General features: G+C 38.1%; 1 protein-coding gene across 11 annotated transcripts in view; it reads right to left on the reverse strand.

Moving 5' to 3' along the window:
• Window positions 1–14,952, reverse strand: part of FNDC3B (fibronectin type III domain containing 3B) — a 321,836-nt gene that overhangs the window by 70,500 nt on the left and 236,384 nt on the right. For all 11 annotated transcript variants that reach the window (XM_036351879.1, XM_036351871.1, XM_036351875.1 and 8 more), the window contains 3 exons: window positions 13,531–13,590; window positions 4,039–4,177; window positions 553–606 (listed from right to left, as the gene is read on the reverse strand). In XM_036351879.1, the coding sequence (XP_036207772.1) occupies window positions 553–606; window positions 4,039–4,177; window positions 13,531–13,590 (253 nt within the window). The remainder of the gene's footprint in view (window positions 1–552; window positions 607–4,038; window positions 4,178–13,530; window positions 13,591–14,952) is intronic.

The following is a 14,952-nucleotide window of genomic DNA, read 5'->3' on the forward strand; positions in this document are numbered from 1 at the left end:
GACCAGAAACGAACTTGGGTCGCCATTCAGCACAGAGTGGCCTCAAGATGAGGAGACTCCACCACGAATACCATTTCAAGGGCCTCTGGCAATAGAAACAGCAGAGGGGCGCACCTGTTGTAGGATGCTATACCAGACAGGATATCACACAGGGGCAGAGTGAGACCTCCAGGTGCTCTCCACTCTCCCACAGAAAGCACCCAGCTATACAACACCAAAGTGCACACAGGACATTCAAATACAGTCAAGATGACAGAACAATTAATGAATGGCTAGACACTGGGGACCCCAAAACAATTAAGATCCTGTCTTTTCTTTCAGTAGCATTTCTTGCAAATAAGCCAAGTAAATGTGTTTTAATGCACAATTCTTTATGCTACTTCTATCCATGTTCATTTTTCAGTCAATAACTATTGGCTTAAATTTTCCTCTATTTACATTTTTTTCTGTGTTTAGCAAATCTTACAAAAAGAATAAAAAAAATAAAACAGTGGTTGTTCAGAAATTGTATTTTTGAAATCACATTTTAGATGAATGTGAAAACAGGCTTACCTCATCCCACTCCAAAAGGTAGTTGGTGATTTTTGAACCATTGTCGATTGGTGCCTAAAAAATAACAATATAAGAGGTTGGAGGAAGTTGTTCACAGATATAAGGTTCAAATACAATGTCAATGCTGGTGTTATTCTATAACCCTGGAGAGCTCCTGCATCTCTTTGGTCACTCATTATCACAAACCAATTTTAATACAATTCAACTGTAGAGAAAGTCCCCCCACTATTAAGAAATCATTTCCACAAATAGCCAAAGCTGACTCTCTACCACCTCTACCTTTATACCCACATCGTGGCCTATTTCCTCTGGGGATACAACTTTTTAAAAAAATATACTTTTATAGATTTCAGGGAGGAAGGGAGAGGGAGGGAGAGATAGAAATATCAATGATGAGAGAAAATCATTGATCAGCTGCCTCTTGCACACCCTCTACTGGGGATCGAGGCCACAACCCAAGCATGTGCCCTTGGCCAAAATCGAACCTGGGACCCTTCAGTCCGCAGGTCGATGCTCTATCCACTGAACCAAACCAGCTAGGGCTAGGGGATACAACTTTTAAGAGGCAACTTTAGGTTCAAGAGTAGAGGAGAAATAAGGCAGCTAAGAAACACAGGCACTGCTTAGGGTCTGGGGGGATAGAGCTGACCCAGTTGGGCTCAGAGTTGGAATCTATATTTTTCTAACTTTTCCCACACAGGTTTTTTTTTAAAGTGCTTAAGATTAGAAAGCCTTCTTTGGTATTAAAGTTCTCCCCCCTTTTAAAGAGAAAGAGGAAAAATGGGATCCTCTGACTAGATTACCAGAGACTGTTAGACCTTTACAAGTTAGCAAAAAGAAGTCTGATCATTTGCTTTCTTCTTAAAAGCACACCAAAGTCTGCTTCACTGAGAAAACAGGCCTTGGACAACGGGCAGAGGAGCAGAGAACTTTGGAAAAGAGTGTTTTGCAGGATTAGACCTGCCAGAGTGCAGTGCAGCACTGGGGTTCCTTCACAGCACCAGGGTAGTAGAGTAGGGGGAGAGAGATAGAATAGAGATAGAGATGGAGATGGAGATAGAGATAGAAAGAGGGAGGGAGGGAAAGAGAGAGAGAGATGGGAAGGAGGGAGGAAGAGAGAGATGAGAGAGGGAATGAGAAGAGTAATATGGGAGGGAAGGAAGGAAGGAGATGGAGAGAGAGAGAGAGAGAGAGAGAGAGAGAGAGAGAGAGAGAGAGAGAGAGAGACACACACACTAAGTGGGAGAGGCTCCTGGGCCTGGCTCCTCCCCAGGAAAGAACAGGAGCTCTGCACACTGCAGTGTCCTGCCCCTAGCAAAAGGCATCTTGGTCATTAGAGCTGATCTGAAGCCCAGCTTGGCTGTTTGTCATGTGTGATCTGATATTAGTTGCTTAATATCAATGTTTAATTTCTTGTTCCAAGAATGGATGTGTGTGACAAGTAACTGGGAGAATATATGTAAATCAACTACTAAACTACCTGGTCTTATAGGAAGCACTCAGTAAACAGCAGCTGTTGCTTTATTATTGTTAACAAAACATCATCTGGGGCTCAGTAAGTATTAGTTAAATTAATACAGAAACTCTTCTCCCTCTTCTTTCCTTCCTTCCTCCTGCTGAGTCATATAATCTCTGAGTCCCCAGACCCAGATTTCAGGTGAGTGCTGTATGCTCTACTGCACTGCAATTTTAGGCTTTTGTGGACAGGGACACATTTAATGTTCTAAATAACGGATAAGGCTCAAGTTTTAGAGAACTGCATTTATAACGGCTCATAAGCTTGTAGAGAAATTGTTTCTTAGTAGTTTCTTCTCTGCCCCACCAGAGCCGCTAAACCCTTGCAGGTGAGAACACCAACTTTGGTTTGGTTCCACCCTGTCTCCCGTGGCTGAGCCCTCTCAGTGTCTGTGGATTCGAGGATAGGTGGGCAGTCAGAGCATGGTCCCCTGTCCTTGTGCCCGTAGCCAAAGATTGAGATCAGGAAATCTGTTTTAAGAACACTTGAATAAAAACTGAACTAAATTCAGAACTTTCAAGTTTGCACATGGCTGAAAGGAATGGGAGGCGGTTTCTGATTCACAATTAAATAAACAGAGAAAGAACATTTGCAACACTTTCTTCCTCATGAGAAAACTTTTCCCTCAAGCTGCCAGTCTCCCCGAAACCTGTACTGCATCTAGGTTTGCAGCAGAGCACATATCAGTGATCCCCAACTTTAGGTGAGACCCCGGGTCCCTCTGGTATTCTTAGGAAGGTTTCTTATATTTTCCAAAAAAAAAAAAAAAAGAATTTTAATTTTTTCCTTAAAGATATATTTACATATGCATATGTGTAAATATAGAACACATTTAAAAATGGATGTGTATACTCCAAGAAGTTAAATAACAATGACCAATTGGGTGTTCAAACTCTGAAAAGGTGGGGAATCACTGACCTGGATTATCCCTGGAAGCCAGAAAGGAAAATAAAATAGTTCAGATTCTGAGCCAGTTTAAACTTTGCCTTTGTCCAAATAACACACTTAGTGTCGGCCGCTGGCAATGAGAATGCAGCTGCCCATGGGAGAGGGGTCTAGAGAAGGCCAGGCTCTGTTGCTGACCACTGCTCTCAACTGCTTTTACCCGCTTCCTAGATAAATCTGACCCTCTGGTATAGGAACAAGAAGACAAAATATTTCTTCACCAATAACAAATATCACTAACCATCTCATTTCTTTCACATGTTAATGTTCTCCCAAAATACCATAAATCTGTATTATCTCTTCTTCTACAAATTTTACATTTAAACTATATTTTAAAGTATTCATATATAGAAATAATTACTATAGAGATTAATAACAACCTATCTGCTTGCAAACACACAAGTATGACTGACTAATAAGCTCATTAAATTCGTGAAGGGCCTCTCTTTGGCAAGAATCATTTGTAGCCAGTAAATGGTATTTCATGAGAACTATTACATGATTTGGACTTCTAAAAATAATTAGCAATCCTGACTGATAAGATCTAGTAAGTAAAAATTAGTGAAATCTTAATGTCATTTAGAATTCTAATCATCCTAGGCAGTTTTAAATATTAAACATTTCAGAATCACCACTAAAAGAAGCAACAGAACCTATGTTATCTATAAATCTTCACAAAAACATTAGACTGAAATCCTCAAATGTTTGTTGAGATGAATTAGAAAGTGATGAAAACCATTTGAAAGTGATGAATTTTAGTTATTTTAAGTATTTATATCACTTATAATGTATTGCTTACGATCCTAAGAAATTTTCCAGATTCCCTTGCAAACAGAGCTAAGGCTTGGTTTTGCAGTCTCTCTCTCACACCCTTTAAGAGAGTTGGCAACTTCTGATATCATAGTAATTTATTTCAGATAGTTACTATGGAGATAACCAAACACCATCACCAAACTGGAACAGTGCTAAATAAATGTCTCAAACGGCTACAAACTTCAGCCTGTTCCCGACACTGAGCCACCCACCTTCCACTGCAAGGTCAGTGAGCTTTTGGTCCTGTGCGCCAGCTTCGGTGGGAAGGGGCACTCGGGTGCACAGCTGTGGGTGGTGAAGCTCACTGGCTCAGAGCAGGATCCCTTCACGGAATTGTACATGGCATATACCCTGGAAACAAAGCAGACAAGTACAGTCAGTGGCCCTGGCCCGACACAGAAGACCAGGGCTGTTATCTAAGCTTTCCACAGAGAAACAGAATTTATGTAGTGCATTCCATGGCTCTTGTTCTTCGCTGGTGGCCTTGTCCTGCCCTAACTATGGTCAGCATTCCCAGGGGATAATCACTCCAGCAGGGAACATGCCTCTCCTTCTGCCAGCGGTTCTCAACCTGTGGGTCCTGACCCCTTTGGCGGTTGAACGACCCTTTCACAGGGGTCGCCTAAGACCATCCTGCATATCATATATTTACATTATGATTCATAGCAGTAGCAACATTATAGTTATGAAGTAGCAACGAAAATAATTTTATGGTTGGGTCACAACATGAGGAACTGTATTTAAAGGGCCAGAAGGTTGAGAACCACTGTGCTAATGGTAAGAACCATTGAGCCCCATTTAAAATAGGCAAGGTCTACTGACTGAAAAAATCTATGCTAAATAAGAAAATATCCTTATTTCCCAGAAAGGTCTCCAAATATACATTCTAAAAATGAACAAGTCACTCTCCAGTTGACTTTGTCTGGAAAAAGGCTAAAAGTAAAGAGTTGGTGAAAAGAGACAAGAAGCAGTGATGAGAGTCTAAAGTTTGGAGAGGCAGCAAAAAAGTACAAACAACAGGGACATCTTTGAATAACATTGCAAATATTTAGGTAGAAATATGTATGTTTCACACACAGAAACCAGTTCCTACTGCTGATTGCATCTCTAATTCTAAAAAAAAACAAAAACAATGTTCAGGTGCAGTTTACCAATGTGAAGAGTTCACTCCTTTACCTGGTACCAGCATTAAACACGTACACTCTGCACATTAAAGTGCCTGGCTCAACATTGAACACGTGTGCCGGTATCTCCAGAAAAAACTCATACTGTGCTGTTACAAAACCACTCTCCTTTCAAAGAGCAAAAAATACATCATGTTGATTTTTACCATTTTCCTTTCTACTGTCCCCTTTTTTAAAAATCCTCGCCTGAGGATATGTTTTTATTGATTTTTAGAATGGGAGGAATGGGGAGAGAAACATCAATGTGAGAGAAACATCAATTGGTTATCCTTTGTACGTGCCCCAACTGGAAATCAAACCAGAAACCTAGGTATGTGTCCTGACCAGAATTGAACCTGGGTCCCTTCAGTCTGAGGGCCAATGCTCTATCCACTGAACCAAACCTGCTAGGGCAAGCCCTTAATTCTTTTAACAACCTTTTGTGAGTTCCCACTTAAGACAAGAAAACTCAGACTAGAAAGATGAAGTAAATTTCCCAATGCTACACAGCTAGAAAGTTAGATCGGCTGTACTCAATTGTGGAAGTCTGACTGGTACACTGCATTGCCTGCTGTGCTCCCTCATTCTGCAATCAATGTTTCTCTAATCCCCCCAACCCACTTCCCCTCATTCTACAACATGAACAACAGCTACAGAACATTATGGAAAAACAGATCTTAATTAGGTGTGTGATTTGCAAAGTCCTTTCTCCTCAAAGTCCATCACAAAAGATTTATAGAGGCCATCCACACAAGTCAAAAGTACTAAAAGACATACTAGTACAGGGTGGGACAAAAGTAGGTTTACAGTTGTGAGTATTCAAGTCACAGAGTTTATACTTGTATTATTATTTATTTATTATTGTATTATTTTCCGTACGAACAACTGCAAACCTACTTTTGCCCCATCCTGTAGTAATAAAATCCTAAAAGGTAAAATACACATTCACTAGATATTTGACTGACTTGCCTTATGGAGGACAGACACCATGACATTGATCCAAACAAAGAATGCTTATCATTAGGATGCTCTCCACCTGACATGATAAAAGAAATGCTCTTTTTTTGCCCTTACTGTGAGTAGACACAGGATAATGTAAAACTGAATGGTAGGTTTGACAAGATCATTTCCATGTACCAGGTCAGCCTAACTGGGAGTTACTTACAATGAATCATAGAATGATCCAGACAAGGGGAGGGTTCCATCCTGAACTTTATTAGATTAGAATGGCTTATAGGTTGCAGCTCATCCAAGATATGGGGGCGGGCAATGCAAAATAGTGTTTTTAAATATTAGAGCCACCTATGAATTAAAGGATAGAGGCAGTGATCATCACAAAGCAGAAAAGCAGACACATGCATTCCTAATGAAAGGTCGTGCCACTGTCCACGATGTTCTTGCCAGAAAAGTCCAGCCTGTATCTGATGAAACCGCTTCTCCACTAATAGGAACACAGAGATCACACTCAACAGCACTGCCAGGATGCAGCCAGCCTGCTTCATGCTGCAGAAAATTCTGCAGGACCAAAAACATTACCCCAACAAATAAATTGCAAAAGGAGAGAAAGAAAAGAGAGATGGAGGGAAAACCCTTAGATTAAAAGAAATTTGCAAGAAATCGGCCAAAGAGAAGATTTACTCCATGTTTAATTCCAATTACAATAAACTGAAAAAAAAAAAAAAACCCTCGCCGAAACCGGTTTGGCTCAGTGGATAGAGCGTCGGCCTGCGGACTGAAGGGTCCCAGGTTCGATTCCGGTCAAGGGCATGTACCTGGGTTGCGGGCATATCCCTAGTAGGAGATGTGCAGGAGGCAGCTGATCGATGTTTCTCTCTCATCGATGTTTCTAACTCTCTATCTCTCTCCCTTCCTCTCTGTAAAAAATCAATAAAATATATTAAAAAAAAAAAAACCCTCAATTTTAGGATAGCTGAAGAAATGAGAACAGTCTCTGGATTTTAAAGACATTAAGAAATTTATCATTTTTGTTTGTTTTGAATGGGAGTGTGAAAAAAGTAATGTGGTTTACAGGTGAAATAACATGATGTCTAGACTTTATTTCAAACTAGCTGCATGGGCTAGGAGGAGGAAATGAGGACACCAAGAAAACTGAAAAGTTGGGTGATGGGTACATGACAGTTTATTAGAACTACTGTCATTTTTTACTGTTTCTGAAATTTTCTGAAATAAAAAATTAAACATTGAGCCAACACTGAAAAAAATCTCGAAGACCTCTCATTTTAGAAAAGGAACCTCTGGCTCCTCTTCAAAACTAGCAACACTGAGCTGCACTCCTGCAAGGCAGTAATTCGATAAAGCTGAGAGCCCCTCTCCCTTAAGATGGGCAGATGCTATCCAGCTCAGAGAACTCACATGCCTCTTACCAGCCCACTTGACTCACTTAGGTTCCCAGGAGGTATCTCAGTTTGCAATCACTAGGCACTTGGGAATGATACAATTGCAGGACAGCTCCTAAATGTTCACAATGAACGGTTGGCACCAAAGATCCATCCAGATAAGAGAGCAGAGGGAAAGGAGGCAGGGAAAGAGCCTGCAAAGTACTAACTGACTGCAATTAGTTATCTGGGGAGATCTGAACTCAGTCAAGTTTGTTCTTTATTTTTAATGAGATTCTTGGAGTCAGAAATCCATACTTATTAGGCCAGGGAAACGTGAGTGATGGGAGCTCCTGGCAGCCAGGTTGGGAGGATGACAATCTAGATAAAAGAATCTGATGGCAGAAATAAAAATTTGAGGTAGTGGGCCCTAGCCAATTTGGCTCAGTGGATAGAGTGTCAGCCCTCCGACTGAAGCGTCTCAGATTCTATTCTGGGCAAGGGCACATATCTAAGGTTGCAGGTTCTCTCTCCCTGGTCGGGGTGCATGTAGGAGGCAACCAATCGATGTGTCTCTCTCACATCAATGCTTCTCTCTGTCAGTCCCTCTCCCTTTCACTCTCTCTAAAAATCAATGGAAAAATATCCTCGGGTGAAGATTAACAACAACAAAAAATTTGAGGTAATTGAAGATGGACAGACCTATGGGCCACATGGAGTTATTTTCCTTGTCTTTAAACTCTAAGTATGTTATAGTTTATTTAATTTGGGAGTCAATGTTTGTCCACAAAGGAAACAGGATCCATTTTATATGGCAATATAAATATACAGTACCTAAAATCTGACATAATATTTAAGTATCATGATTACATCTGTCTTTTAAAACCGTCCAATAAATAGATAGCAAATACTCATTTTTACCAATAACTTTTACATAAAAGGGAACTCTCTGGAAATTATGCTATTATTTCCAAGAATGTTGCAATCATGTTTTCACATGATGGTGATGTGTTTTCTCCAAGTAGCATCATGTGATAGGAAGGTTTGTGAAGCACAATTAGTTTCCTAGGCTAAATAAGTCAGCAAACAGTTCCTTTTGCATTTATCCTAGCACAGAAAAATACCTTTTTCTAACAATATAATTAGCCGTGTGTTTGTTTTTCACATTTGTTTCAGTTTAAATGCTGGTAAATATTTATGAAACAGGTGCTCCAAGAATTTCAGAAATTTGCTTCCAGCTTCTTCCAGAACATCTGTAACATACTAGGAGTCACAGTTGCTGGTCAATAACATGTATTTCATAACTCTGCACTGAGCTGGTCAACCATATTTTTGGAAATGTTTCATCACATAATTTTTCTGGGAAATGTTATGACATGATATCATCTCTGGGCAACTGCTTTGCCAAGTTGTTTATGCCAATGACTGGAAAACTGCTTCAACTTTCATCATAAAATTGCTATCCATTCCATCACTCAAGTTCCTGATTATCCTATCATTGATAAAAATATAAATTATTGACTCCCACAATTAAATGATTATTTCAATGCCAGTATTGACTATAAAACTACCAATTAAAAGAGAAATATGCCTTTCCTTGTATATGTATAAATATTTATTTGCATAAGTGAACATATGTTTATGTATAGAAATGTACATACTTCTGTATAAGTACTATAAAAATAATGTTTATTTATGTATATATAGATGTATATACGCATTGGATTTTTCTCATTCCTCCTTCTCAACACACATACACACACTCTCTTGTGTACTCTTGTATTGGTGGTTTTATACAATACATGATACAATGCCCTATATGAAAGCACTGAATAAATAGACTTTGACAATTACAAATCGATTCCTTTTCAACATTCAACAATATTAAACCAAAAAGAGCAATCTGTATAAGAACTGGGTAACAAATACAAAAGTAATGACTTTAATAAAAATCTAACCCAAGATCCAATATCTAAAATTTTGAAAATCAACACAAGAGAGGAGTGTTAATTTGCTCAATCACCAGGGGGAAAAAAGAATAACGGTTGTATAAGTATGTAAGCAATGACACACAAAAATGTATAGCAAAAAGTGAGAAAGAAAAATATCTTGAAAACCTGAAATGTCTCAGGATATAATTTTCCATGTGGAATTTGGCCTAAATGGCATGGCAAGTGCCAATCTAAATAGCCATAGCCACATGACTTGCAGCATTGTCTCAAGGATGCCACTGGTCTCTTAAAATATGATTTACAGTAACAGTGAGATGGCAAAAAGTGAAGAGCTGTTCTTGCCTAGAAACGCACCAGACAGTTCAGTGACAGGAGGCCACGACTGAGAGACTGCTGCTTCACAAGTTCACATAAATGATTGGTAAACTTAGATAATACTAACATGAGAGAGGAAAAACTGAAAAGGAGGAAAAGCAATATATAAAGATATTGAGGAATCAGTGTGAAGAGGATGAAATCAGAATAGCCAAACTGAAAGCAACAAGGATAGTGGCTCTAGGCCTGGCTGGCATGGCTCACTGGTTGAGTATTAACCTATGAACCAGGAGGTCATGGTTAGATTCCAGGTCAGGGCACATGCCTGGGTTGCGGGCTCGATCCCCAGTAGGGAGTGTGCAGGAGGCAGCTGCTCAATGATTCTCTCTCATCACTGATGTTTCTCTCTCTCCCTCTCTGAAATCAATAAAAATATACAGTGGGGCCTTGACTTACGAGTGTCCCGACTAACGAGTTTTTTGAGATACCAGCTGTGTCTCGGCCGATTTTTTGCATTGAGTTGATAGAGTAATTTGAGTTAACGAGCTCCTTAACCAGCTCCTTAACGAGCTCGGTCTCAGAACGAATCAAACTCGTAAGTCAAGGCCCCACTGTATTTTTTTTTTTTTTTTTAAAAAAGAAAGAATAGAAGCCCTAGGTGAGACTTCAGTAGATGATTTGAGAAAGAAACCTTTCACTCTACAGAAGACTGACTTGAATAAAGACTTCGGCATGCCTTAATCAAAACATGCAATATTAAAAACTGGAAGGGAAATGTAGGAGGTTTGGCACTGCTAAAATAAATATGTCCATTTTCATCATTGGCTTCACAGATGTCCACCAGGGCAACACTTCTTAAATTGGTAATGTATATTGCCCATCCAATGTGGCTCAGTAGTTGAGCATTGACACATGAACCAGAAGGTCAGTATGACTCCCAGTCAGGGCATATGCCCAGGTTGCAGGTTTGATCCCCAGTAAGGGGCATGCAGAAGGCAGGCGATCAATGATTCTTATCATTGATATTTCTGTCCTTCTCTCCCTCTCCCTTCCTCTCTCTGAAATTAATAAAAAACATATTTTTAATATAAATAAATAAATTGGTAATGTATAAACAAATAAAGATGGCAATGAATATAACTGGTCATTTTGCAGCTGTACAGTAACAGAATTCTTTTGTAGCTTGTTATGGATATTTAGTGAGGAATTTATTTCCACAAAGACTTTTGAAGCCTTATAGATGACTATTAAATTTAAAAACTACATTTGAAGCTACTGTCTTGATCAAAGTTTACATTTCTGGAATTAAAACTTTGAGAATGTTAATTGAACTACACCATAGAAAAAAGATTTTGCTTCTTTTTGCCAGTGCCATGTATGGTATATCTTTACCCCAATAAAATAGTAAGTAATATGTGCTCAAATGATACACAGGTTCAAAGAACCTGCATCATGAAGTTCCTTTTCTTTTCAGTGTGGGAAACCTGCAACAACCTTGGAAAAACACAACAAAAACCACATTTATACACTTTATAGGTTTATGCTAGATTTGCATATATTTCACTTGCTCTCATACCATCTTTCTGAGGCTGGTATCATTATTATCTTCATTTTATGAATGAGAACAAGGCCACAGATGTGTAAATGGGTTGCTAAGCACACAGCTTTACTAAGTGACCAAGCCATTAACTCCAGATTCCAAGTTCTTTCCATTCTACATCATGCTGCCTTGCCAAAGCAATTCAAGGCAGAGGAAGCTAAATCTAAGTATGAGTTGGAAGTGTTCTCTAGCTTGAAAAATGAAAGACTGTTTAAGGAAGGAGAATGCATGAGCTAGATGGACTATAGACTATGTAAGGCAAGAACAAGCCTGGGCTGTAGACATTTTTCTTAGGAGATAATTTTTTTAAATATGAAAAGAGATCACAAATTTTCTCTCTGGCAGGCAGATAGCTAGAACAAATAATAGTGGGTGGTGCCTCAGGCTGCATGTGTGGTAGCAGGTGTGTGTCATATATGTCACAGTGTGGGGGGTCCAGATGTGACAGGAGAGAATCTGGGTTCAAGGCCTCTAGATGGTAACCACCTCATGCTTCTATTCTGTTTGGTAAATCCATTAAGTATTCCTTTTATCTGCCCAGAAGTTTAAGGTATTCAAAAGACATGGCAGTAAAAACAAAAAATAAAAAATAATTGATGAGCAATTGTTCAAGATTTAGCCTTAGTAAAAGTGGTTAAAAAGAAATGAAGGGGAACAACAGACAGGATGGTAAATACAGAACCAACTCTTTATGACATTTAAATTTGTTTAAAAAGATACTATCAGCTCATGAATGAGCAGGAAATTAATAAAGTAAACCTTTAGTAAAGCAATAACAATAAACTGTTAAAAGATGGAGAAAAAAGGAAACATATGTTAACAATGACTAATGAAGAACATTTACATGGCTCCCTATACGGTGTTTCATTTTCTGGTTCACTGTTAAATCGACCATTTGACAGGATGATTAAACTATTTCTATTATCATCCCAGCTTCACAAATTACACAGATATTTTTGTTTGTACAGACTATGTGAAAAGTTCAATGTGTTTGGGCTAAAGCTAATTGACTCAAAACCCAAAAAGTTTTGATTTAAACAGGAAGAGATGGTTGCAAAAGAGTTCATCTAAACACTACAACAGCTAAGCAGATGTACACTTTATGACTGAATATAAAACACCTTGCTCTTTTATGTATTAATTTAAACTTAGTTTTAAACACTTGTGCAGCTAATATGATATTATAACCTGAGCTCAGCCCTACTATTGTACCTTTCTGAGAAAACTGTGACAGGGATTCTGTGGTTGACCAAAGTTAAAACAGTCAATTCATGGCAAAACTCAAGCCTCCTGATAATTAATATATGTTCTTCTTGTTAAGCTACCCTGCCTTCACCCCACCACAAAGAAACATGTGGTACCAATTAACCTTTGGAAAGTATAATAAAGGATGTGTGCTTAATGCTTGCAATTTTGTTACACAATCATTATATACACGTATGTAACTGAGGAAAAGAGAGAAAATGTTGTGCATCCTATTAGATAAAATTACAATTTCTGGAGATAATTTTTTTAAATATGAAAAGAGATCATGAATTTTCTCTCTCTGGCAGGCAGAGAGCTAGACCAAATAGTAATTATTTAATTAACTTAAGCAAAATAAAATTGTGAATTGAAATTAAAAAATTTTTTAATGTTATGGATCCCATTCAGAAATCTGCTTATTTGCAAATGGATGTATGGATGTATCTTTAAATAATCAGATGAGCTCTGTAAAAATCCTGATTATATTTCCACTTCACAGGTCTATGGTTGGCTGGGTTTCTTCCTAGGATTAGCTAGCCCTCCTTCCAGAGTAGTCACAGTAGAGATTCCAGAAAAATCACAGTAAGAGTTCAAGATTGCATATTCAGGTTCACTGTTTTGCTGAATTGGGTTAATTCTTACTTGTATTATTTCAAAAAACAAAGGTCTAAAGGTGTTCTTGAAATCTGGTAAGGTATTTGGTCATATGGGTTAAACATATGGTTTATATTTATGGTCTATAATGGTAAAATATTCATTTGTTTGCTAGAAAGAAAATATTATATATTAAACCAACAGTCCAATGGATTTTAGAAGACTATATCAAATAAAAATTACCTTTAATTTGAAAACTGTGTTCAATGTACCATCTACTTTTTTGTTGCCAAAAGCACTTCTGTGTACTCCCAACCATGATGCTCGATGCTCGAGGGCAGAACAGAAGGGCACTCAAGAATGAATGGATGACACTGAGCCAAGGTGTTGCAACTTAGAGTTAGGCGAGGTCTATTAACCACAAACTTTTAAAGGGGCACATGATTGATTTAGCAATCTGAATTCTCCAACACTGTTCAGTTCTCAGATCCTAACTCACCTCACATGATAATCAGTTGCTGGTCTAAGATCTTTCAGGTTACATTCTAATTCTTCTCCACTGTAAAGAAAAATCATTCATTAGTCAAGGATATTAGTTTCAAAAGTAAAACAGGTTTTGGATTTGGGTCTCACTGTCATGTACAGACAATGATTCAAGAACGATTATGTCTGATTCTACCACAAACCAGAAATAAATTTTCCCATTTGACATTATTATCTTTCTTAACTAGAAAATTAGATTCCTTTAAATTATGCCATGCAAAATATGGAAAATGGCTAGTTAAACTTACTATTAAAGTTCCACTTCTTATCACTTCTTCAAAGTAAATATATAAAAATAAGTAAATAAATAAGCAAGCAGGCACATTAAGATGACAAGATGAATGTAAATGTAAATAACGGCGCCAGCTGTCAACTGAAGGCAGGTCCCAGACTCACCTTGGCAGGAACCCCAAGTACCTCAGCTTCTCAACTATCCTGATGAAATCTCAATCTGCTTCCCTTACATATAAATGCCAATAAATAGCTGTTATATAAATATAAAACCATTAACACAGTGTCCCCAAAATGTATGTGCACTTTGAATGATTATAAAGTCAGTGTTTAATAACATACAGTTCGTTTTCAAATTTTAAATGAATTTTTTTTTTGTCAATGCCTGTTTTCAAACTGATGACCATTCTGGTCCAGGCACTGATGATAACTCGAAGCAATAGAAATCACAAGCATCAAGAATCATTTCATTTGGTATGTGAGCCCTCAATTCATCAACTGTTGCCAGTTTGTACCATAAACTTTATCTTTTATGTATCCCCATAAAAAAGGCTAGTGGATAAATTTTCTTTGTTGAAAGCTTAGTCTGGCTTCACTCATTATTTCAAATCAGTTAAACCTGAAACGGAGTGAAAATTGAGTTATCAGCTGTTGAAGTGTGTGTCCTCTCAAAAATGTATACACACTTTGAATAAGTATAAAGGCAGTATTTGTAATTCAACTGCATTTTCAAACTTCCAGTAGTATTTTTAGAATGAATTTCCTTTGTTCAAAGTTCAGTCTGGCTGAAAAGAAAGAAAAATCAATTGAGCTATTAGCAGCTAGTGTATATAGGCATTTTGGGGACACCCTGTATTATCAGAAGTTGCAACGGACACTCAATCATGAGGCAACAACATAAAATAAGGGATATTTCATTAAAATTTTTAAAGGTGAGGGGGATGTGGAAGAGCATGACTGTATTCTTGAAGAAAGTCTGCCATAAAACCAAGAAATACCGTGGAAGTGTTCCAAATTAAAGAAGGCCAGAGAGACACGACAACTAAACGCAGTATCAGACCCTAGACAGGATCCTATCCTCCAGGGGAAGGAAATGCAGTTACACACATTACTTAGATCAACTGACAAAACTAGAAGTGGATGACCA

This window comes from Myotis myotis, unplaced genomic scaffold (assembly GCF_014108235.1).
Source record: "Myotis myotis isolate mMyoMyo1 unplaced genomic scaffold, mMyoMyo1.p scaffold_m19_p_2, whole genome shotgun sequence".
NCBI lineage: Eukaryota > Metazoa > Chordata > Mammalia > Chiroptera > Vespertilionidae > Myotis > Myotis myotis.